This window comes from Oryx dammah, unplaced genomic scaffold (genome assembly GCF_014754425.2).
Source record: "Oryx dammah isolate SB20612 unplaced genomic scaffold, SCBI_Odam_1.1 HiC_scaffold_5, whole genome shotgun sequence".
Taxonomy (NCBI): Eukaryota; Metazoa; Chordata; class Mammalia; order Artiodactyla; family Bovidae; genus Oryx; species Oryx dammah.
In genome coordinates, this window is record NW_024070189.1 from 52,806,254 (window position 1) to 52,832,917 (window position 26,664).

At 42.9% G+C, this 26,664-nt stretch overlaps 1 protein-coding gene and 1 long non-coding RNA gene across 3 annotated transcripts in view; both read right to left on the reverse strand.

Moving 5' to 3' along the window:
* Nucleotides 1-26,664, reverse strand: part of SH3RF2 (SH3 domain containing ring finger 2) — a 151,237-nt gene that overhangs the window by 45,769 nt on the left and 78,804 nt on the right. For both annotated transcript variants that reach the window (XM_040239800.1, XM_040239799.1), the window contains exon 5: nt 26,250-26,573. In XM_040239800.1, coding sequence (XP_040095734.1) covers nt 26,250-26,573 — 324 coding nt within the window. The remainder of the gene's footprint in view (nt 1-26,249; nt 26,574-26,664) is intronic.
* LOC120863503 lies at nt 18,123-24,704 on the reverse strand. Its single transcript, XR_005721012.1, has 2 exons — nt 24,670-24,704; nt 18,123-20,454 (listed from the first exon to the last, which is right to left on the reverse strand). It is a non-coding gene; the product is annotated as an uncharacterized LOC120863503 (long non-coding RNA).

A 26,664-nucleotide genomic window follows, 5' to 3' on the forward strand; every position in this document is an offset into this window, starting at 1 on the left:
ATTTAGCTAATGGTTCCAGCACTTTTCTATGCAACTTTTAGCATGTTGTTGAGGTTTGCCTGTTTCTCTGAACACAGGGCATATGGACGCACGTTGCGTGTGTTCTTCTGTGACTTGCGTTTTTCTGCTTTAACACTAGGTTTTTGTGGTTGGTTTTCACTGCTGTCCCATATTTTATCATATGCACCTACCACCATCTAATCATCCTATCATTTATGTGGCATTTGAGTGATTTTCAGTTCAGAGCTGTCCTGAATGATGTTGCTAGGAACATTCTTGTGTATACTCCCTGTGCACACGTACAAGAGTTCCCCTAGGATCTATGCCTGTGTGTAGAATTGATGGGCTGTATAGGAGGCTGCTCAATTTTATTAGGCAATAACAAACTGGTTCCCAGCGTGGCTGTAACAATTTACACCTCCACCAGCAGTGAATGACAATTCCTGTTACCCCAGTGTGTGGGAATGCTGAGCTTTTTAATACCTGTCTATGGTGGGTGTGAAATGATATCTCGTTGTGGTTTCAAATGAATTTCTCTGAGTACTAATGAGCTTGGGTTCCTTTTTGAATGTTTATGGGCCATTCTTGTTTCTTATATGAAATGCCTGTTCATTTTCTTTGTCTATTTTCCCCTTCTCTTGAGTTATTTTCTTAAGTTATGGAGTTCTAATATTTTGGATATGAATTTTTTGTAGCTTGCATTTTTTACTCTATGGTGTCCTTTGAAGAGCTGAAGTTTTTATTTTTAAGAGAGTCAAATTTACAATATATTCCCTTATGGTTTATACTTTTGAAGAATCTTGAATATGATTTTTTTTTTATCCCAAGGTCATAAAGATATACTTCTATATTGTCTTCTAAAAGTTTTATAGTTTTGTCTTTCCCATTTAAGTCTTTAACCCACCTGGAATTGATTTTTTGACAAGGGAGGAATCCAATTTCATCTTTTTCCACATGGATACCCAATTAACCCAGCACCATAGTTCATTCTTCCCTTCTGATCTGCAAAGCCTGCTCTGTCATAAATCAAGTCTTTATGCTGTATCTGTTTTCTAGGTTCTCCAGTATGTTCCTTTGGTTTAATAGAATCTTTATGCTAAATCCAGGCCATCTTAATTACTATAGATTTAAAATAAAATTTGATATCTGATAGGGCAGGTCCCATTCTTCACCCTAACCAAATTCCATCTTCTTTCTTAGAAGTATCTTAGTCATTGGCTTTTTGTCTTTCCATTTGAATTTTAGAATCACCTTTTAAGTTCCACACAAAGAACCCACTGGGATTTGAATTTGTAAAAAAATTGGGGGAGAATCAACATCCTAAAAACTGTCAGTCCTTTTATCCAAGAGCATAATTCATTTATTTTAGGCCTTCTTTACAATTTTATTTAAGTATAGCTGGTTTACAAACTTGTGTTCATTTCTGCTGTTGAGCAAAGTGATTCAGTTATACATATATGCATTCTTTTTCATATTCTTTTCCATTATTATCACAGAATATCAAACATATTACAGTTCCCAGTGCTGTACAGTAGGACCTTGTTGTTTATCTGTTCTGTATTTTGCACTGGCTAATCTCAGACTCCCAGTCCTTCCCTCCCCCAACCTTCTTTAGCTCTTAATGTCTTTTGGTAAAGTTTTATACATTTTCTCCAAAAAGGGCCTGCGTATGTTTTGTTGGACTTATAAACTGAGTTGTTATGGTGAATGATATATATATTAAAAAAAATATTTTTCTGTGTTTTTCTTTTTAAAATACAGAAATGCAGTGAACGTTTTTGTACTGATTTGTGTGTAGTAACTTTGATAAGTTCTTATTTATTTCTAATACACTTTTCTAGATTGTTTTGAATTTTCTATATAGACAATAATATCATCTACAAATAATGACGGCTATGTTTCTTCTTTTCAAATGTTTAGCCTTTTACTTTTTTCCCCTATCTTCCTTCCTATCTTTCATTTTTTTCCAGGTGCTCTGGGAGGGCCTGTGTTGAGGTGAAACATAATGGACATTTTATTCTTTTTCCTAATCTTACAGAGAATGCCTTCAACATTTTACCATTATGTATGATACTTGATGTAGACTATATAAATTCCATTTATCATGTTCACTTTTACTTCTAGCTTGCTAAGATTTTTAAAATATGCATAATGAATAGCTATAGAAATTTTATCAAACCCTTTTCTATATCTATTGAAAAGGTCTTTTTTTCTCTTTAATTTGTTAATGAGATAGATTATACCTACTAATTTTGTAACATTAAACTAACCCTTCAGTCTATGGAAAACGCCAACTTAATCATGGTATATTCTATTTCCAGACATTTTTGGGTTTGCTTTGCTAATAGACACTTGAGGGGTTTTGCATCTATGTTTATGAGTTAGGTAAAACTCAAATTTTCCTTTCTTATGTTGTTGTTTTCTGGTTTTTGAAATTATGAATATCTCAGCCTCATGAGATGAGTTGGGATATATTTTCTTTTCTTCCCTTCCTTAGAAGAGTTTGTAAAAAGTGAAACTATCCCCTCCTTGAAAGTGTGAAAAAACTCACATGTAAACCTGTCTGGGCCTGGGGTTTTCTTTGTGGGAAGATTTTAAATTTCTTTAATGGTTATAATACGATTCTAGAGGGTTGCCAAGAGCTATGTCCCAGATGTAAAATATTTTTCATAAACCTTGTTTGCTGAAGATAAATTCCTGCTTAATTTATTTGCCTACTGGCCTCTGCCAGGGCTTCCCTTGTGGCTCAGCTGGTAAAGAATCTGCCTGCAATGTGGGACACCTGCGTTTAATCCCTGGGTTGGGAAGATCCCCTGCAGAAGGGAAAGGTTACCCACTCCAGTATTCTGGCCTACCGAATTCCATGGACTGTATAGTCCATGAGGTCGCGAAGAGTCGACATGACTGAGCAACTTTCACTTTCACTGGCCTCTGCTGGGGAGAAATGTGGTATCAGAATATCTGTATAGAAGCTTGGAAAACCACAGCTGATGTGGTCCTCCCCACTGTCAGTTCAAGCCCTTAGCATCTCCAGGGTACCACCTCATTACTCAAGAAGAACCCCATGGGGACAGTCCCTGATTCGGTGGATTTCTGTATAACTCCTTGAGACACTATGAAGCTATAGCTAAGAGAATGGACTTTAGGGCTGTCTGAACTGAGTTTTAAATTTGGCAGTCTAACAGACTGTATGAGGCTCAGACATATTTCCTCCCAGCCTTAGTTTCCTCATCTATAAAAAGGGGCAATAACAGTACCTATGTCATCAGATTCTCATAAGGATTCAATTGAAACGTGCATGCAAAGTACTTTGCACAATGTTGGGCTCATATGAAAAACCCACCAAACTATAACATTGCTACTGTTATGAGAAGGGAGACATACAAAGCAGATGTGTGAGAAGAAGTGGAAGACAGGACTTCCTCTATGTTGGTAGGTGCCAGGGACTGGGGAGTGGGAGGTAAAGAGTGGGGAGGGGGAATGGGGAGTTAGTTTCTAATGGGGACAGTTTCAGTTTAGGGAGGTAAAAATTTGGGGGGATAGATGATGGTGAGATTTGCATAATGGTGTGAATGTACTTGATGTCACTGAACTGTACAGTTAAATATGGTTAAAACAGTATGTTTTCTATTATGGGACTCTTACCCCTTTACCACCATAAAAAAACATCAAAAAAGAAGAAGAAAATAGGACTTTCTCAATGAGAATGGATTTTAAGGAGGAAACATTCTTTCTCTGGGACTCAAGGGCCAGCTTCAATAGTCCAGATTGCCTTTGAGAAAGACCCGGTGACAGCTGACTAGCCTTGTATGTGGGACATGTATTCAGGAGTCTCTTTCCTGACACTGGACTGGGCTCTTCTCATGCATGCTGAGGTTCCAGTGAAAGAGGGCCCTGGCACCTCTCCACAGCTGGACTTTGCATTGACTTCTTGAGAAAATGCAAAAACAACCTAGAGGGGTGCGATGGGGAGGGAGGTGGAGGAGAAATTTAAGAAGAGAGGGAATATATATGGCTGATTCATGTTGATGTATGGCAGAAACATCACAATATTGTAATTATCTTCCAATGAAAAATAAAATAAAATTTAAAACAAACAAAAAACCCCACACCTCAAACCAGAAAGGCAAAATCCTCTTTTTTAAGTTGAGTCCTCTATTTGGGCAAAGAATGTCCCCAGCTCCACTACTTCCCCTTCCATTTTTGACCTCATGTCCTCCTGAGCCCAACAGCTTGCTGCCTGCAAGGCAGGATTTTAGTACCAAAGTGGAGTCTGATGACTTGAGTGCCATCAGTGCCTTTTGAAATGCTGGGCTATACCAAAACCTTAATTACAACCCTTGCCCTCCTAGTCATAACAGTCCCTTTGAAGAAGTAACTGCTTGGCAATAATTATAATAAAATCTTCTCACTGGGCTTCCTTAGGGGCTATAAAAATCTAAACAAGCAAAGTTCCTCTTGAGTCTGCTGTGGGTCCTCTCATGGCCTTTATTCACAGGAGATGCTTGTCAGGCACCTACTGAGTACCAAACTTTGTGCCAGGTCCTGGGGATGGATGACAAAGGCCACTGCTCACCAGGATGGCACAGACTGAATGAGAACTCTTCTGTCTGTCCTACACCTGGGTCCTGCCCTCACATCTTTCAAACAAGAGCATCCCAAAGAGGAGCAATTTCTGAATATCTAGAAATTCACATGTTCACCCTGCCTCTGACACAGACACCATGTCTTACTTAGAAAGTGGCTTTTTATGATGGAGAGAATGGAGCAGACAGTTATTTGTTGAAATAAAAAGAGACCCACAAGGAGAGCTAGACGGAGAAAGCAGCAGACGAAGACCAGTCAAGAGATAACCTGGCATCATTGTACAAAACATGGGTTCTGAATGCCGATTTTCCTAGGTATAGCTCCCCACTTTGTTACTCTCTCAGCATGTGACCCTGGGGAAGTTATTTTACCAGCCTGGCCCTAAATTCCTTCACCTGTTTTAGGTGAGGTTTAATAGGATTTTCTCTAAGGATTGTCAGTGCTTATAGGTTTACTTTGGGGGACTCAGTTGGAGAAGGAAATTGAAGCAGGACTTTAAAGGAAAGTTAATGGTTAAAAAAAATTTCCTTCTAAAGAATTTAGTGAAGGGACTTCCCTGGGGTTCTGGTGGTTAGGGCTTGGTGCTTTCACTGCCAGGGGCCTGGGTTCAATCCCTGGTTGGGGAAATAGCATCCCACAAGTGGTGTGGTATAGCTGAAAGGAAAAAAAAAAAAAAAAAAATCAGTGAGCCCAGGAATCATGCGACAATGTCAAGTTCTCTTGGCATCTTCAGAAAGCTAATTACTTGCCACACATCCATTGTCTCATTATTTTAAAAATTTCTCAAAGGATATCGTAGCAACACTAATGGATTTTTTAAGAAGAGAAAAAAGTTAATCCCTCACTACCCCTCCACGTTATTGAAGTAGTTGTCTTTGCTACTTCTGAGTAATTAAGTCCCCTTAGTGAATGAAGGATTTACAATCTTAGAAACTATAGGATCTAGAGCTGTCATGGTACCCTGGAACACTGCCTGATGTATTTTGGTTGACAAGTCTGTGTTCCTCTTCTGGATTATTGTTACAGGAGACACTTGGGAGACCTCTAATGTGGTTGTCACCTAACAACTTTTCCTTCCCATGGGGTTGATAGAATGTGGTTGTAAAGTCCACCGAGAGCCAGAGGTCCTTTCTTGAGACAAGCTCAAGAATCTACAGTGAGTGAAAAGAACATGTAGGATTTCCAGAGCAGGAACTTATAGCCCCTTTCTGGACAGTGTGCTTGTTGGCTTTATAAGATTCTATAGAAATCAGGAGAAACTTGTCTACTACAAGTTTAATACTACTTGTCAACTTAGATCTCAGTAGTTCTGCTTGTCTGCCCAGAGGGCTTGGTCTGTGGTGCTTCCACTGACTTTGGCGCTATTCTGTGTGTCCTGAGTGGACCACACCAGCTTATAACCCCAGGCTGTTTGCACAACTGATGGACCTCACCTTTCAGGGCACTGCATCCGACAGGAAATAAAGGGAGAGCACAACCTTTCAGACAAATTCCATTTCCAGGTATCATATTTTCATCTCATTGTGGTTGGAAGGAATGAAATCATGGACTTGCACTAAGAAGGAGGCCCTTGCTTAGAACAACTGTCAACTTATTGGTTTTTTCAGCCTGTAGAACAGTGGCTTAGCACTCAATAAATGTCTGCTGAGTCTGCTTCCAGAAAGGTCCATGTCTGAACCATCTGGGAGAGATGTGAAGACACTATCCTCCCAACTCTCTTTTCTGTTGGCATTTAGAATTTGTTAAAACCAAACAAAAGAGCCATATATATTTTTTGGTGTGTGAGGGGAAAGTTTTACTTTTTGTTCTTTATCTTCTCTTGATGTTCCTTAGCTCAGCCTCTTCTCACAAACTGAGTCTCAGTGTCCATGGAATTGGACTAACAGGCCTCCTGTACCATTTGAGGATGAATGTCTGATGCCTTTTGATTGTTAAGCATTCTGAGTGTTTCCAGCCTTGAGTGAGGCAATGAGAGATGGGTTGAAAAGAAGGCACAGTCTTTTCCCTGAAGGAGTGTCTAATCTCACTGAGATAAGATAGAGAATACCACAACAGATCTTGGAAATCACAACCACCTAAAGTGCTAATATTTAAATTCCTTCCTAGGGATCACCCATTCCTAAGCACCCTATTAGCTCAAGTACTCTTCACATCACACCAAAAGGCTAAGTATTAGGCTGAGTTTGTGGTTTTTGCTTTGTTGAAATTTGCTGTTTGATATTGGAATGCATTCTTAAATAAGTACAGTATTGTTATACATCATTTTAATGTGCATTTCTCGCTTCATGTTTTTGCTAATGATTTATTGCTTGCTGTTTATTTTATATTTATTTTAGAGTATGGTAATGATGTTAGACAAAAAGCAGATTCGAGCGATTTTCTTTTTGAGTTCAAAATGGGTTGTAAAGTAGCAGAGACAACTCGCAAAATCAACAACGCAGTTGGTCCAGGAACCGTTGGTGAATGTACAGTGCAGTGGTGGTTCAAGAAGTTTTGCAAAGAAGACGAGAGCTTTGAAGATGAGGAGCACAGTGGCCGGCCATCAAAAATTGATAACAACCAATTGAGAGCAATCATTGAAGCTGGTCCTCTAACATCTGCATAAGAAGTTGTTGAAGAACTCAACGCTGACTATTCTATGGTCATTAGGCATTTGAAGCAAATTGGAAACGTGAAAAAGTTCGATATGTCTGTGCCTCATGAGCTGACTACAAATCAAAAAGCTACCGTTTTGAAGTGTCATATTCTTTTATTCTATGCAACAACAATGAACCATTTCTAGATTGAGCTGTGACGTGTGCTGAAAAGTGGATTTTATATATAACAACCGGTGATGACCAGCTTAGTTGCTGGACTGAGAAGAGGCTCCAAAGAGTTTCCAAAAGCCAAATTTGCACCAAAGACAAGGTCATGGTCACTGTTTGGTGGTCTGCTTCCGCTTCCTGAATCCCTGTGAAACCATTATATCTGAGAATTATATGAAATATACTTCAGGTTGATGAAATAGACCGAAGACTGCAATGCCTGCAGCTGGCATTAGTTGACAGAAAGGGCCCAATTCTTCCCCACAACAACAGGCAACCGCATGTTGCAAAACAAACACTTCAGAGTTGGGCTACAGAGTTTTGTCTCATCCACCATATTCATCTGTGAAAGTATTAGTCACTCAGTCCTGTCAGACTGTGACCCCATAAACTGTAGCACACCAGGCTCCTCTGTCCATGGAATTCTCCAGGAAAGAATACTGGAGTGGATAGCCATTCCTTCCTCCAGAGGATCTTCCTGACCCAGGGATTGAACCTGGATCTCCTGCATTGCAGGCAGATTCTTTACCGTCTGAACCACCAGAGAAAGCCTATCACCTGACCACTTGACAACTGACTACCACTTCTTCAAGTATCTTGACAACTTTTTGCAGGCAAAATGCTTCCGCAACCAGCAAGAGGCAGAAAATGCTTTCCAAGAGTTCTGTGAATCCCAAAGCATGGATTTTTATGCTACAGGAATAAGCAAATTTATTTCTAGTTGGCAAAAATATGTTGATTGTAGTGATTCCTATTTTGGATTAATAAAGATGTGTTTGAGCCTAGTTATAATGATTTAAAGTTCACAGTCCAAAACCTCAATTACTTTTGCACCAATCTAATACTATTATTATCATCACCAGTCCCATTTTACAGATGAAAGTCAAGGTAAAAATCCATTAAAGAAATTTGACCAAGGCCATAGAACTGGCAAGTGAGCAGAGCTGGGGTTCAAACCTAAACATCCAGACTTGAGAGCTAGCACTCTCAGAGCTCCCTACATAGTGTTCAAAGCAGCGTGTGCAGTTAGGAGGTTGGATCAAGAGGCTGTCAGGGCTGGAGGGTCCTCAGAGTGCACGAGTCAGTGAGGGCTGGAGCCCTCAGACCTGCCCTCTCCAGATGTCTATACCTTATCTGCTGGGCTGAGCCAGGACAAGTTTTCCTGTTTTCTGGGAACCCTGCAAGCATGCCTGAGAACAGATCTCCGAGTCCTTTCTCTCCCAGGGTTTCATGGCACACAATTATGGCTTTCATAAGGCATAGGCGGTCGGACATCAAGGCGGACTTTGGCTTTGTGTGGAGGCTTGGCAAAGCCTGAGGGGGAGGAATGGCTGCATTTGAATAGTCACACTTGATGCTCAGATGGCCTCTGGCCAAAACAGGGATGTCACCACACCCAGTGTCACTTTATCCTGATCATGAGCCAGATGGAATGGCTGTCCCTTATGTAATAGTCAAAGCTATATATATATATTTACAGTTGTGGTAAGGGGACTGAGGTTCTTATTAACTATATTTGAACCTTGGAAAACCTGAAGCCCAATCCCCTTGGCTTTATTTATTAATATTTATTTTTCTTTATTTGACTGTGCCAGGTCTTAGTTGTGGCATGCAAACTCTTAGTGGTAGCATAAGGGATTTAGTTCCCTGACCAGGGATCGAACCCCAGCCCCCTGTATTGGCAGCCTGGAATCTCAGCCACTGGACCACTGGGGAAATCCCTCCTCTTGGCTTTACAACTCTAGTATATGAAGGCTGCAGCTTCCTTGGTAGCTCAGATGGTAAACAATCTGCCTGCCAAGCAGGATACTCAGGTTTGATCCCTGGGTCAGGAGGATCCTCTGGAGAAGGAAATGGGAACCCACTCCAGTATTCTTGCCTGGAGAGTCCCATGGACAGAGGAGCCTGTCGGGCCACAGTCCATAGGGTCATAAAAGAGTTGAACATGACTTAACGACTAACCAGGGACAACAACATACGAGAGCTGCAAGGGACTGTGGAAATAGTCTGACCTAATCTCCTGAGCCTCTGAAGGGGAAATGGTATGCTGAAGGTCACATGTGGGATTTGGTGGCAGAGTCAGGTCAGGTCCCCACTGTGAGAAGGGATCCTGTGATGGTAGCTGGTTCAAGTCGTTGGTTTACATGGTTTGTTTTCCAGACTATGTTTCATTCATTTTGCCAAGTATTTATTGAGACTTCCCTGTACCTGGCTCTGACCTCAGAGAGTTTATATTCTAATGAGGGAGCAGACAAAACAATAAACACAAAAAAGGAAAACGAGGCAAGAGACTCAAATATATGTGCTAGGAAGGAAACAGAATGATGGGAGGGGCTGGCACTGAAGAGGGTGTGTTTGATTCCAGACTTCCCACCTGGTTAGGATGATCTTGGCTATGAAAGTTATCCAAATCGACATGCTGCCCACCCTTTGCACCTGGAAAGTGTGCCTTCATGGGGCCCTCAGCTTTGGGGTGGGTCCTGTCCCCTGCAGTGCACAGAAGGGTTGGGGCGGAGGACACATCCTCTGGAGGCATAGGTTTTCCATATATGGGAGGCCACAGTCCAGGAGGCAGTTGTCTGGCCCCACGCCCAGGGGCGCAGGTGCTTTTGTCCTCTGACACAAGCCCTAGACACTAAAGAACTAAAGCATGGGCACACCCTCAGCAAGGGAGGGTGTTGATTAAGTGCTAAATCCCCGGGGCTGGCAGGGCATGAGCAAGCAAGGCACAACGGGATCAGTGGAGCTGGGCGGTAACACCCTTCATCCTCTTTATGTGGCGTTTGTAGGGAGCCCATCACCCACTCTCACTTATACCCTTATTTCTCCTTTTCTTTTTGGCTGTGCCATGTGGGATCTCAGCTCCCTGACTAGGAACTGAGCCTATGCATTCTGCAGTGGAAGTGTGCAGCCTTAACCACTGGACTGCCAGGGAAGTCCTGCACTTAGTTCTTTGTTCAGTTCCTCACTCTTACAAGCATTCCCTCACTGACACTTCCTCACTGATACTCTCCTTCCTTTCATCCAACCCCCCAATCACTTGATCATTCCTTCATTCATCCATTTCTCAATCTCTTGTTTACGTTTATTGACTCAGACACCTTGGTACACTCACTGGGTTTCACTTACTTCTTCACTCCACATCAACTAACATTTCCTAAACATGTCCCCATGCTGGGCTCAACTAGAATTAACCCTGGAGGGGGACAGGAGGCCCCAGTTACCTTATGGTTAAGGAGTTTAGGGTAAGAAGATAGCAGTTTCATAAATGCCAAAACAAGATGTGAGGTGACAGCCATACACCCAGAGGCAGAGATGAATGGCTGAGGGGGTTCAACCAGCTGGTGCCTCTGGTGTCTCCCAGGCCTCTGTGCTGCCTCTTCCCTTATGTGGCTGCAAGTGACCAGGTACACACGTTCTCACCAAGGCCTTAGGACCTCAGAACTCCTTAGGAATAGTGTTAGTGTTAATTGCATCCGACTCTTGGCAATCCTATGGACTGTAGTCTGTCAGGATCCTCTGTCCATGGGATTCTCCAGGCCAGAATACTGGAGGGGACCATACAGAAAGAATGAGTGGGGCTGTGAGCCAATATGACTTTATTCTGGGGGATTTCCCTGGTGGTCCAGTGGTAAGACTCTGCACTCCTAATGCAGGGGATTGGGGCTGGGTTTGATCCCTTGTCAGAGAACTAGATTTTGCAATGCCTCACAGCATGGCCAGAAAGTTTAAAAAAAGACAAAAAGACTTTAGTTTTGGATACTGGAAATGGAATTTCATTTAATTTTTACACATCATGGAGTACTCTTCTTTTGAGCCTCTCCTATCCCCAATCAATTAAACCTGAAAAAACCTTCGCAGCTATGGGCCATACACAACCAGGCTGAAGGCAGCATCTGGCCAGTGGCCTGTAGTTTGCCATTTAAACTGCTCCCCCAAATAAATGAATAGTGGATAATTTCCAGGTGTCAATAGCAGAAATAGTTTGTAGAATATAGTCCTTCTCTGGCGACTGAGAGATGAGGGCCCAGTAAGGGCCTAATCTTAGGCATGGGGAATATGACTTTGAACATCAAGGGCAGACATTCTCCAATCTCATTCATGTTCTGCCCACTTGAAAGGAATGCAAGAAAATGACTGAAAAATCGTGAATCCTCTCTATGACCTGGTATACACCGCTTCAAATATATTAAGGGTTTGTCTTCCCAAGGCTTGCCCAGGACTTGGCACATAACAGGAAGTCGGCAAATCTTTATTGAATGAATCGCTGTCTGGCACGTGGTGGGCATGTCATGTTTGTGAATAGAATGGGGAAGGCAAAGTGCCTTCCCTAATCAGTGGCAGCTCAGGTCAAGGTCAAGGCCAAGGCAGTGGGCAGAGCAGATAGCTCAGTTAGGCAGCTTGAACTAAGCCCAGTGGAGGGAAGGGTCTGTTCCTGTGACTCTGCCCTCTCTTGTTCTCAGAGTTGCCTTCGATTCAGCCGTGAGAGAACACATTCCCCTAGCTGATGTGTCTGGAAACAGACAACTTGGTGTTTGCAATGTTCTCTGCACCTGTAAGCAGGTTTTAGTAAGCATCAGCTGTGCAATTTGCCACCAGGGCTGGATTGTTTAGGAGTGGGAAGAGAGGGAGAAGGATGAATATGGCATCTTCCAAAGCTTGTGCTTTGAAAATACAATAAACAAGTTTTTTCTATGAAAAAAAGATGGCTAATTTCCCCAGAAGTTTCTCTTTCCTTTTCTTTTTTGAGTACATGATTACTCACTGAAAATAAAATTCCTCAAGCATTAACAAAGGGCTGTGATAGAGGTTTTTATTTTATTTTTCTTTGAGAGCAGTTTGTTAAGAGCAGGCTCCTTGTGCCTTCTGTGGAAACCCTCACCTACGGAGAAGGCTTGATTTTCAGCTATGACTTGAGAAAACATGAAAGCAGCTAATTTGCTGAAAAAACCCCAGATGTACCCCATGCCAGCTAGGATGATTACAGAGTCACAGAATCTTGGATTATGGGCCTGTACATGGATGGCAAATACATGGCACACCTGCCTCCTTTTCCTACTCCTGGGCCCATGATAGACATTACTAATCAATCCCATCATTCCATCCCATTGAGCCTGGTTGCTGCCCTCGCTTTTGCTCTTAAACTGTCGCTGCGAATGATCAAGTCAGTGTATGAGAAGTCCCACTCCTGCCACCTGGCTGGGGAAAGAGTATGGGCTTGGAAGAGAGTCAGACCCAAATCTTGAAATGTACTTGCTGCATAGTATTTAGCTAATTACTTAGTCTCTCTGGGTCACAGTTCCTCCATCTAACATGGAAGTAATTACGTCTCTTCACAGTCCTCCCAGAGCTGGTCTGTATATAAGACCCTGGCACTGGGCCTGACACCTGCTACTCATGACACAAAATTAGCTCCTTCCTCTCTGAGCTGAGTAGAGTGGAAAGTGGACCTGTCCCAACAATCCAGTCAAGACGCAGGTTCCCTTGAGCCTCTCCATCCTGGGCACATGAGTCTCCAATGGCACATGTCCTGTGATGGCACTGGCAAGTCTACCTCTCCTACCTTTGGAAAGTTCCAGTTTCCTCCAAAGCTGTTATATTCTTGGCGTGTGTTTGGGAAGAAGGGGCTGCTATTCAGAAAGGGTGTTTGCCTTGCACAGACCTCATGTTAGCTGCCATTAAAGGAAAAAAAATTAATTTAATTTTGTTTTATTTTTTTGGCCAACATCACTGTGGGTCTAGTTCCCCAACCAGGGATTGAACTTGTGTCCCCTAAATTGGAAGCACAGAGTCTTAACCACTGGGCCACCAGGGAAGTCCCCTTCGCTGCCATTTATTCTGCATGTACTGTACGCCAGGCCCTGGGCTATGTCCTGCACATCAGCGGTCCACGGTCGGGGCTGATTTTGACCCTGGGGGACATTTGACAATGTCTGGAGGCATTTTTTTGTTGCCACAACCGGGTGGTGGGTGCTCCTGGCATCTAGGAGGTAGAAGCCAAGGATGCTGCTAAACACCCTGTGATGCAGAGGACAGTCCCCACAACGAAAAGTTATCTAGCTCCAAATGCCAGCAGTGCTGAGGCTGAGAAATCCTTCTGTGAATATCTCATTCACTTTCCTAACAGGTCTGTGTGAAAGGTGCTCTTACTGAGTCCTTGCAAGTTTGAGCCACATGGACAAGGTCCCTGTGCCATTAAGGACTGTCCATGATCCCACATTTCTCTATACAACCCTCCTTGTCCCTGACTGTACCCTGCTTTTCTCTCTCTTGCCCTTCTATTTTATTTTTCCTCTTATTTTTCCTTCTTGCTGAATTCTGTCAGTGTGTGTGTGTGTGTGTGTGTGTGTGTGTGTGTGCTGCAGACCCCGGTGGCCTTGGGGATGTTACTCTTGCTCCCGGCTCCCAGAGCTATAGCATCTGTGTTAAACTGTCTGCAGTGCAGGCTGGGCCACTCCTTTTTTCACCCAGGCAGGGCTGGGGCTCCAGGATTAATTGGGCAGAATGATGATGTAAAGTTTAAGCTCTTGTTGGAGAAATGCTGAATCAAAGAAGCAAGCCAGGTTAATTACTGAACTTGCTTTGGTCACCAGAAACAAGAATGGCTTTTCCCCAGGGACCTCAGGGAACTTGGGCAGGCCTGAGATCTGAAACTGCAGGCCTCACAGGGCACCAAGAGCTGCTGTTTTCTGGTGTAACTTCAGGATAAACTTACTGGGGCCAAGGAGAGGGACTCAGTTCAACTTCTACTTTCCCCTGGCCTACTCCCTTTATCCTTTAGGTCTCCACCTGAAGGTCACAGCCTCAGGGAAGCCTTTTAATAGGCTTCCCTGACCATGCTGAGTCTCTTCACTCCCCATTCTTTAACTTCACAGCACTTTGCATATCTATAACCATGTAATCAGGTATTTATAGTATTTTGATCAGTATTTGTCTTTCCTGCTGGTCTGGAGTGTCCATGAGCATAGGGACCATATCTGTCTGGTCCACTATATTGCCTGTGCCTGGTGCCTGGGGGGACCCAACTGCTGCTTCACTGGCTGCTTCATTGGGGGACCATGAGGCACTTGGGCAACCAGATCGGGTAAGGATGTGGCTTAGAGAAAAAGCTGAAAGGTACCAACAGAAGATGGTGGAAACAAGACCTGCCTCAGTCTCCACCCTGGTCTCCTCCTTTGTCCAGTCTTCTTCCCTGGCTTTTCTCCTATGGGTTCCCCTTGGAGTTACAGTTGAGAGGTTGAGCTGAGCAAGTACAATTGCCCCAGGGGCCCCTGGATACAAGCCCAAAGCCATACTCCTTCCCTACTTCCACAATTGTCATTGCTTCTCAGTGAAACACAGGGACTTTTGGAAGCCTCTGCACTCCCAGGCAGGCTCTGACAGAGCATCCTTCTGAAGAGTGCTGCTGGTGAACGGCACGCTCTGCACAGGCCAGCCCCAGGGCACAGGCATGGGGACCTGACCCAACATTAATCACACAGTGAACATTTATTGAGCCATTTACCTCTGCCAGACCCTGGCCATTAGCTCATGTACACGCATCACCTCATTTTATCCTCACAGCAATCTTAAGAGGTTTTTTTTTTAAAAAAAGAATCACTACACCAGTTCCATTTTACAGATGGAAAAACAGAGGCCCAGAGAGATTAAGTAACTTGCCTGATGTTATGCTGCTCAGTAAGAAGCAGAATGAGAGCTGATTGAACCCCAAAGCCCTTACTTTCATCCTCTCACTATACTACTACTTCCTAAAGTGCCAAGAAGCTCTTTGTTAGTAAGCTCTTAGAGAACTCTACCTGACATTACTGGGCCAGAGAAAGCTTTGCAGTAGCCGGAAAGGAAACAGGGCTCTTGTGTAAAAGAGGGAAGACCAGAGGAACCACAACCATGACCATCATTAACTAAATAATAGGAACAGTTCTTTGGGTGCCATTTACCTTTTGAGTGTGCTATTCACTAACAGAGCAACAGAATCCTCAGGTCTGTTTGATTATTCCACCTAGAAGATGAGAAAGCTGGGACCTAGAGAGGCAAAATGCTTGCCCCAGGGCCATGTGGCTGGATGGGAGGGAGCCCTTGGGTCAGACTCTTAGGCCTAACTGGTGACACAGCGGCGCGTCAGGTGGTGACAGCATGAGTGCTGTGCTGAGAGCTGCTGCTGCAGCCTGGACGACATGGCTCAAGGGTGAGGCATTAAATGCTGTAGTAAAAGGACTTTTAATTTGGTCTTAAACTGCAATTAGTTTATTTTATTTTGGGGAAAGACATTGACTCTTATGGAATCACCTCTTCCTACCAATTTTCTCACATATAAAATGAGACAAGATCACTCTCATGTCGGTCAGGAGTTGTGAAAAATATGCCTTAGGGAATTCAGATTGGAAGGGTCACATAGATCTTGGAAGATGTCTGGCTCATTGCCTGGTTTAAGCCAGGGATTCTCCTCAATCACACCAAATGATGCTATGTTCTAAACCAGGGGTCCCCAGCCTCCAGAATCGAATGCCTGATGATCTGAGATGAAGCTGATGTAATAATAATAGAAATAAAGTGCCTAATAAAAGTAATGTGCTTGAACCATCCTGAAACTATCCCACCTGCTTCCCACCTCCCAGGTCTGTGAAAAACTGTCTTCCACGAAACCGGTCCCTGGTGCCCAAAAGGTTGGGGACCGCTGTTCAAAACGCTCTGCTCAGAGGCAGACAGGTAAAAATAATGGCGGCAGCTTAGTGGGTTATGGCTCATCCCTGAAAAGACCCTGGGTGGAAGGACCTACCCATTTTGCAGATGAGGACTAGAGGCTTGGTGGGGTAAGGTACTTAGTTCATTGTCGCTTAATCATTAGGAGGTAAGGCCATGGCATGAAGCTTTGAGAAGGGCTCAGAGCCCTTCTATTCATACTAAGAGTCTTTCCTCTATAGGGAAACATAAAAACCACCCCAAATCTAACAGCAGTCTCCATAGGCTCCTTCAGCATTTTCAGCACTTGGTTTCTAACAATCTATATAATGGAAGAGATTTCTCCTTGGCCCTCATGAGATCCTTCCTGTGCTGATTTATATTTTCCCTCTTGCAGACACATGAACACAAAACCAGTCTCTAAACCCACGTTTGGAAACATAAAGTCATCTCCTTATCCCCACAGCAACCCGGAAGCCCTTTCTTCTCCAGGCAGACCAAACCCAGTCTTAGCCCAGCTGTGAGGGCCAATCCTCAGGAGGGTGAACACATGGCTGCAGAGGCCGGGTTGAGGAGGCGGCCTGAGGGCAGTGATAAGGCTGTAAACAAGGAGCCTGGCACAGGCAGGCGGGGAGATTAGCCTAGCTGGCAGCGACCAGTGGAAAAAGGGTTAGCAGTTCAGGGGTAGCAAACATGCCAGAAAAGAGAAGGTGCTGAGAAATGAGTCCTGTCTTTGAACCAGGGGAACGCCTGGGAACAAACAAGGAAGACAGAGAAAGACAAACATGGAGCAGGTGGTAGGGAATAAATACATAGTGGTTAACTTTGGATTCCCCAGTAGACGCTGAGGGCCTATGATATGCAAGTTTGGAGATCATTGTGAGATGATTTATTTAAAAGTCACAGGATAGGATCTTACACATCATCAGCTCTTAGAAAGTAGTAATCATTCTTAAAGAAGCATTGTAATTTAAAATTCAGGAGGGCTGATAGATTTAGAATGTTACCTTTTTGCAACCCCCAATAAATGGTCATGAATGGCTCCTCATGAATGGAGGCAGGGAATGTGCTGACACTGCATAGCCGTAACCAGTAATACCCAGAATGTGGAAAATGCAACAAGACAAATGACTTGGCTCTTTTGTACATGTGCATAGCAAAGGATAAATAAGAGACACAGGGAGAGAATAAAGCAAGAGGACCTGAGAGAGAGAGAGAGGATCAAAGCAAGAGGACCTGTAGGATAAAAGAAATTTAACAGACACACATCAACCCAATGCAAGGTGTTTGCATCATTCAGATGCCATTGAAAGAAACCATCTTGTAAAAAAACATGTATAAACCAAATATAGAAATTGGAACATGGGCTGAATGATGCTTTAAAGAAATTATTGTGATAATGGGATTGTGCTTGTGTTAAACTCTTAGGGAAAAATACTGATATTTTAAAAGAGACACTGAGATGTTTAATGATTATTTCACTGGATGAAATAATATGATATCTGAGTTTTGCTTTAAAACAATTGATGGGGGAGCAGGCTCATGAGTGAGGATATGGCTGAAATAAGATTGATCCAGGAGTGGATAATTGCTGAAACAGGGTGATATGTACAGGAGGGGTCATTGTGTTCTTTTTTTAACTTTTGTATATTTTTGAAATTTCCTGTTACAAAAAAGTTCCAAAAATTTACAGGAGAGTGATTTAAGAGAAATCTAGCAACTAACTACTAAGAAATTTTGACTGCTAACATTTTTGAGAGTAATAAAAATGGAAGCCAAACACTTTATATCCGTTTTACATCTTTTGATTTTCCCAACAACTTTGTGAGGCAGGGGTTCTACCTATTTTCTTGATGGAAACTGAATGAAGCTTAGAGTGGCTCCTGACTTGTCTGAAGTCTCACCGCTGGGATGGGTGAGAGGTGTCTGGGTCTAAGGCTGAAGGGGTTTCCCCTGTGTGACACTGCTTCTCTAGGTGGCTCCTAACTGTTCTTTACCCAGGGATCTGGCAAAGCAGAGGGTGGCAGAGGCCCTCTGGTTCTACTCTGTGTCTTTTTTTTTTTGCTTTCAGATGTCTGCCAGGGAAGTTCTGTGAAGGCATTAACTGATACTGTATGAGCACAGTTTAAGGGGCTGTCTTCACCCAAGGGGTGTGCTCTTGACAATTTAATAAAGATATCTCAAGCACCTGTTAGGTTCCACAGAAGGTTCTTTGGGACAGATAATGAAGACATGATACAGAACAGTTTGAGGGGCCAAGTGTCCATTCAATGGAGCCTCCCCACCTTCCACCCATGACTCTTTGTAGCCAGTTTGGCCAGTTCAAGAGAGCTCCAACAGCATCTTTAGTGAGTAGGGATTTGCTGTGTGAAAATTTTTAAGACAAAAGAAATTTATATTGGGAGATATCAAAATAAGAATATAAACATAGGGTTAAGCTTATTTGTGTAAATTACCTTAGATAGAGGATTAGCTAAGAATCTTAAACATACATTAACACTGAGACTGTGTCCAAAGACAAAAAAGATCTTACTACTCAGTAAAAAGCATCTCTCATGGCCATCCTGAGTACTGGAAATTCGGGTAGGGAGACTTCTCCAAAAGGTGGAGACAAAGGGACACAGGAGATCTGGACTTATACTTGAAGCTCCCAGAGACTGCTTCATTCAGGATATTTCAGATATTAGATCAAAAGGAGAGTCAGCTTTATAGACCTCAGAATTCCCTAAGGCACACGATAGCTCATCTTTCCAGGAGCCAGGGAAAAGATGCTTAGACTTGCCGTTATCGGCCTGGGATGGGATGGAGGAGGCCTGGGTGTGGGAATCGCACAGTAAGGAATGATTTCAGTGACCTGCCTTACCCTCTCTGTCTTACCTCTTTTGTTTTCTGGGTAATCAGAAGAGTGGAAGGGGATTGGTAGTTACTGGGTTGGCAAAAATTCCCTGAATGAACTTTTTGGCCAACCTGATATTTAAGTAAATCAGAGGCCTCTGTCTTTGTTTTTTATTCTTGAGGCAAAATATGCTATTAGAAAACTTATTGGGGTTTTGGAATGTCAACAGCAACATAAATGAATAGAACTCCAATTCTGCCCTTAAGAAGTTTTCCATCTGGTGAACCTTTAAGATATATATGAGGTACTTCCAGCACAGAGAACACAACTGTAGACAATATGATGTGAACACAGGGGAAAAATGCATTCTGCAGAAGAGGAGTGGCAGGAATGTCCTTGAAGAAATAGTATGCATACAGAGCTTGGGGTATGGATGTGTTTGTGACAGGCAATTGCACCAAAAATAAATTCTAGGAGGAGCACCATTTATTTATTTCACAAACATTATTCATTGCTCAGAATAATGTAGGCACTATGCTGGGTACAAGGACAAAAAGCCAAGAGGTGGCCCAGTATCTACTGTGCTCATGAATGTTGAGGAGATCACTGCAGGTTTTGTGTGTGTGCTCGTGTGTGGATTTCCCAGGTGGCACTAGTGGTAAAGACCCCGCCTGCCAATGCGGGAGACGTAAGACACTCGAGTTTGACCCATAGGTCAGGAAGACCCCCTGGAGGAGGGCATGGCAACCCACTCCAGTATTCTTGCCTGGAGAATCCCATGGACAGAGAAGCCTGACAGGCTACAGTCCAGAGGGTTGCAAAGAGCTGGACACGACTGAAGTGACTTAGCATGCAGGTCTGCATGCTCATGTGTGCACGTATAGGGGAGAAGCGGGGAGGCGGGAAGACTATAGTCAGATCAGGGAGGGTCTGGAGTGCCCTTAACCATTTAGGAGAGAGAGCACAGGTCTGCCCTCAAATCCTGGGTCTTTCCAGCTTTAAGGCTTTGAAAAAGTTTCCAGATTTTTCTGTCCCATAGTTTGGGCTGTTTGGTAAAATGGGCATATGAACACCTACTCTGAAGAGTTGTGAGAAGAGTCATAATGTCTGTACATCATCTCTTATAGTTTCTTTCTTTTCTTGAGAGTTATGTCTTATTTGGTGAACATTTTTAGGGCTGAAGCAGCATCTCAAGTAACCCTGAGAGAACTGCTCCGAGGAGGCAAGGGAAAAAGTTTTAAAGTTTCTGACTTTCAGTGGCCACTTAATTAATGCCAGTATTACTGCCTCTGAAGACTGTAAGGAGCAGGAGATGCAAGAGAGGCAGGTTCAATTCTGGGTGAGGAAGATCCCCTGGAGGAGGGCATGGAAACCCACTCCTTCACTGGGAGGAGAAGCAGTGTATCAGATTTGGGTTTTCAAGAGTATGGAGGCCACAATGGGAGAATGAAGCTAACGAATGCCCTCTTCTCTGCGTCCGTAGCACTTCACATGTGTCTTAGTTCTGCATGTAATTACTCTGGACTTCTGCTTTCTCAACTATATTGCCTCCCATCTTTATAGATTTTTGCCATATCTACTTCCCACTTGTACCTTGTTAACATACTGTTCTTTTAAAAAAAAAGCTTTAAAATTTTAATAAAGCTAAATTTTTTCATAGACTTCTGTGAACATAAAACTGGCATTTCTTACATGATATGGAGGATAACCATCCAAAAACATGATAAAAACATACAGTGTTATGAAGTTCAGACATGGGCAACTGCTGCCTGAAGCCTTGCTCTCTCTTCCTGATGCAAGGAGATTAGTACCCTGGTACAGGGTGTTCCAGAAAGACCAGCACCAAACTGAGACTTTCTGATATCACCAAAAGACTTGGGGAAAACTGGAAAGGGAATACCTGTCGTTATGACAGTTCTTGGTTGCAAAATTCCAAGTATCTTCATGACTGAAGTCAGTGCCAACAGGGTCCTCATCTCATTTCAGGAAGTCCTAACTCCACTACAATCATTTATGTTTTATATCCCTGCTAGACTGTGAATTCCTTGGGGACAAAAACTTACTCCTGCTGCCTTTAGTGCCGTGAATAAAACATGGGCACAGTTGGTAGTTCATAAAGGAACAAAGTGATATTAAATGAAGACCTTCTTGAGGTGCAGAAGGCTTCGGGCAAATTCTTTACTGAGGGGTGGGCAGAGAAGAGAATAATGGAAGGCCTTGGAGTCTACAGGGAGTCAAATGAAGATATGCAAGAAAAGGGAGGCTAAAGACTTTCAAATAATCAACATTGATGTAATGGTTTTGCCTGATGACATCTTTGCTGATGGCATAGTGGAGTGACAAGAGTCTATGAGCCAGAGTCACATGATTCGAGGGTCAATACAGACTCTTACTGTTCATTAATTACATGAACTTTGGCCAAACCATTTTTCTTTTGGGGCCTTAATTACTTTGCTATAAAGTGGTAAGAATACGTCTCCTACAAAGGCTCTTACCATATTTTAGAATGCAGGGCAGCACTCAGGAGACTGGCAAAAGAAAACCCCTCCCTCCTCCTGTCCTTCCTTCCTTCTTTCCCTCCCTCCTTCCTTCCTCCCCTCCTTCCCTCCCTCCTTCCTATCCTTTTACTTTCAATAAATGTTTGAGGTTATTATTGCTGTTCTTATTGTTTTGGTATAGAATACCTAGGACTTGCTATGGTTACTAGAACACTGTAACCACTCAATAGATGTCTACTGGCTGGAAGAGTTACAGTGACCTGTGGTCTTTCTATAGAAAACAATTCCTCCTCCCGTCTTCCCTCTCTATGTATATGTCACTACTATCTGCCCAGATGTTTAAGTCAAATGTCTTGATTCCTTGATTTACTGAGAATCTACTAGGGACTATGTACCACAGATGGTGCTGGGATGTGGAAGGAAGGAGGGGCTTGAGAAGCCAGATCCAGTCACAGCTCTGAAGGATATTAGAGACAAAGGAAATAGGAGACCTTGTCACTGGCTCAACTTGCTCCTCATCTTTAGATATAGCTCTTCGGTGGGACATTTTACAAGGGTGTTTTTGACAATATCTGGGCAAATGTAAAAATACTGATAATCCCACACCATCTGAATCTAGAGAAGGCTATCAGAACTGTGCGGTGGTTCCTTGCGGACAGGATATGCCAAAGCTACACTTTGGAATTCTCACCATTTGTGAAAATTAAGAAGAAATACTGTTGGATTGATCAAAAAGTTCAGCTGGCATTTTTCATAAGATGGTACAGAAAGCTGAATGAATTTTTTGGCCACCTAATACCTGGGCTTCTCAGGTGGCACCGGGGGTAAAGAAACCACCTGCCACTGCAGGAGGTGCAAGAGACGCAGGTTCAATTCCTGGGTGCGGAAGATCCCCTGGAGGAGGGCACGGCACCCCACTCCAGTATGCTTGCCTGGAAAATTCCATGGACAGAGGAGCCTGGCGGGCTACAGTCCATGGGGTTGCAAAGAGTCAGAGACAGTTGAGAGCAGTGTTAGTTTTTAGTTAACACTTGTTTGGAATCCTGCTGGGATTCTCTACTTTGGTCTAGCCTCTCTGTCTATGAGGTAAATTGACCAGGAAAAAGAATTTAAAAAGCACATGAAAAGTGACTCTTGGCTAAATCCTTTGGAAAGCTAATTTAAAGCTGAGTGAGCTAGCCTAGGTATCCCTAGCCTAGCTAGCCTAGGATGTGGGCTGTGCTTCCTATACCTATGTCTGTATAGAAAGGACGGTTTCAGGCAAATTGATTCCTCCAGTTCCATTCTTCTTTCTCAAGATTGCTTTGGCTATTCGTGGTTTTTTGTATTTCCATACAAATCTTGAAATTATTTGTTCTAGTTCTGTGAAAAATATCGCCGGTGTCTTGATAGGGATTGCATTGAATTTGTAAATTGCTTTGGGTAATATACTCATTTTCACTATATTGATTCTTCCGATCCATGAGCATGGTAAATTTCTCCATCTATTAGTGTCCTCTTTGATTTCTTTCATCAGTGTTTTATAGTTTTCTGTATATAGGTCTTTAGTTTCTTTAGGTAGATATATTCCTAAGTATTTTATTCTTTTTGTTGCAATGGTGAATGGAATTGTTTCCTTAATTTCTTCTTCTACTTTCTCATTATTAGTGTATAGGAATGCAAGGGATTTCTGTGTGTTGATTTTATATCCTGCAACTTTACTATATTCATTAATTAGCTCTAGTAATTTTCTGGTAGAGTCTTTAGTGTTTTCTATGTAGAGGATCATGTCATCTGCAAACAGTGAGAGTTTTACTTCTTCTTTTCCAATTTAAAGCCACAGTCATCAAGACAGTATAGTATTGGCACAAAGACAGACATATAGATCAATGGAACAAAATAGAAAGCCCAGAGATAAATCCACATACATATGGACACCTTATCTTTGACAAAGGAGGCAAGAATATACAATGGAGTAAAGACAATCTCTTTAACAAGTGGTGCTGGGAAAACTGGTCAACCACTTGTAAAAGAATGAAACTAGATCACTTTCTAACACCGCACACAAAGATAAACTCAAAATGGATTAAAGATCTAAATGTAAAACCAGAAACTATAAAACTCTTAGAGGAGAACATAGGCAAAACACTCTCCGACATAAACCACAGCAGGATCCTCTATGATCCACCTCCCAGAATTCTGGAAATAAAAGCAAAAATAAACAAATGGGATCTAATTAAAATTAAAAGCTTCTGCACAACAAAGGAAAACATAAGCAAAGTGAAAAGACAGCCTTCTGAATGGGAGAAAATAATAGCAAATGAAGCAACTGACAAACAACTAATCTCAAAAATATACAAGCAACTCCTGCAGCTCAATTCCAGAAAAATAAACGACCCAATCAAAAAATGGGCCAAAGAACTAAATAGACATTTCTCCAAAGAAGACATACGGATGGCTAACAAACACATGAAAAGATGCTCAACATCACTCATTATTAGAGAAATGCAAATCAAAACCACAATGAGGTACCACTTCACACCAGTCAGAATGTCTGCGATCCAAAAATCTGCAAGCAATAAATGCTGGAGAGGGTGTGGAGAGAAGGGAACCCTCCTACACTGTTGGTGGGAATGCAAACTAGTACAGCCACTATGGAGAACAGTGTGGAGATTCCTTAAAAAATTGCAAGTAGAAATGCCTTATGACCCAGCAATCCCACTGTTGGGCATACACACAGAGGAAACCAGAATTGAAAGAGACACATGTACCCCAATGTTCATCGCAGCACTGTTTATAATAGCCAGGACATGGAAACAACCTAGATGTCCATCAGTAGATGAATGGATAAGAAAGCTGTGGTACATATACACAATGGAGTATTACTCAGCCATTAAAAAGAATACATTTGAATCAGTTCTGATGAGATGGATGAAACTGGAGCCGATTATACAGAGTGAAGTGAGCCAGAAAGAAAAACACCAATACAGTATACTAACACATATATATGGAATTTAGGAAGATGGCAATGATGACCCTGTATGCAGGACAGCAAAAAAGACACAGATGTGTATAGCGGACTTTTGGACTCAGAGGGAGAGGGAGAGGGTGTGATGATTTGGGAGAATGGCATTGAAACATGTATAATATCATGTAAGAATCGAAATGCCAGTCTATGTCTGATGCAGGATATGACACGCTTGGGGCTGACATGCGGGGATGACCCAGAGAGATGTTGTGGGGAGGGGGGTGGGAGGGGGGTTCATGTTTGGGAACTCATGTACACCTGTGGTGGATTCATGTCAATGTATGCCTAAACCAATACAGAATTGTAAAGTAAAAATTAAAAATAAATAAATAAATAAATTTAAAATTTAAAAAAAAAAAAAAGAAAGAAAGGACGGTTTCAGAAAATTCTGCTGGTCTTTCACTTAAGTGTGTCACTAGGTCCCCATGTTGGAGAATGTGTGTGTGTGTGTGTATAGGGAGTATTGAACTTTGGGCACAAACTGTGTGTGTACTTGTAAAAAAGTATTTGAAATGTGTGTGTAGGAAGTGAAGGAAATTCATGATTTTTTAATGAAGGAAGAATGTATAAGCAGGGGAGAGTGTAACTGTATGTGTGTGCGGTATGTATGTAATGCAAGTGGCGGGCAGAATGACATCCACAGCCAGCCCTCTAGAGATGCAGATGTGGCATAAAGTCTGAAGTGCTGTTGGAAGTGATTGTTTTCCTTTTAGACCAGCTCACAGGTCTTTGAGGAGCCCTTGACTTTCTCCTCCTCCTTGTCTTGTTAAAAACGGATTAGAGTCCAATTAAGTCATTTAATCCCAAGGTAGAGAATCATGTTTAAAAACAAGATTTACAGCTTAAAAAAAATTGCAAGTTGAGGTTTGTCCTTTCAAGTTGCCACCTGCATGGTTCCAAAGAGTGTTTATAGCAGAATACCTGACATGCAGTTCTTAATTACTTTTCCTCATATCTCCGGTCCTTCATCTTTTAAAGCATCCTTCAACCTAAATAGCCTCATGCTGTTAGAAGTATGTCTGCGTGGCCGGGTGGTCAGGATTGCCTTTTGGCTTATCTCCCTACAGTAGGCAATTCAGGGACCGGGCTTAATAATAACAGTGGTAATATTAATAATAATAGTATTAAGAGCTAATGCTTCCTGGGTACTCAGTACGTGCCAGACATGGTACTAAGCACTTTATATATATTGTCCTATTAAACGAGTCATAGGAAAACACCACGACTGGCTTCATGAGTGTGTGACATGTGTAGTCACATGGGGCTCTCTGATCCAAAGGGCCCTTCACTTGGTTTGATGCTCTGCTGTTGCCATCTTGATCTGCTGTTGCCATCATCATTTTTGACCTGCATTTTCACTTTTCATTGAGCCTTGTCAAGTATATAGCTAGTCCTGAAAACACCCAATAACCCATAGTTCCTCTTTTTTTCTTTTCCTTCTCTTCCATGTGATGTCTGACACATTGCCAGAGGCTGAAACAGTGAATGTCCGACTGTGATCCCAGAAAACATGCTGTTATTGCTCAGGAGGGACCTTCTCTAAGGGGCAGGGACCATGCCGTGGCTCCTAGCATGGGAAAGCAACCCCCTGCCTCTAAACCTCAGTCTTTTCATTTGTAAAGCAGGGGTAACAATAATAATACCTAGCTCATAGGCTGTTTCAAGGGTGAAATGAGATCATGTAAAGACAGCTCTGACATATAATACATATGACATTAGTTATCATTAACACATTATAAGGGCTTAGCAGGTACTGAATATCCAATATTGCCTGTGACATGGTGTGGACCACTTGCCCAACTCCAGGGTGGCCTTCTCCCGGGGGTTTGTTCCCCTACCTGTCCCACAGAGCTGGGGGAAGCATCTGCTTTCTCCGCATGCTGGGTGATCACAGAGGGGTTGCTGGAGCTGATGAGCACTGGGGTGCTGATCTCCACCATGTGGCGCCCCGAGGGAGAATGCACCATCCTGTTGAGGGTGTTCAAGGCTGTTGTGATGGAGAACTGGCCGGGCCCCTTCCTCCTGGATCCCGGGCCCCTTCGGAGGGTGGGCGCGTTGGTTGCCTTCCCTCTGGAGGGGGAGGACACCAGGGACAGGTTTTTCGTGTGGGATGATGGACGGCCTTTGTTCTTCTCTAGGAGGTGTCTTGCGGTGAGGTTGGGCTGAAAAGATGAAAGATCAATACAAATTTAGTCATCCTGACCTCGTGTGATGGTCCATACCTTACCTGGGCTGGTCTGAAGCCAGCTCCAA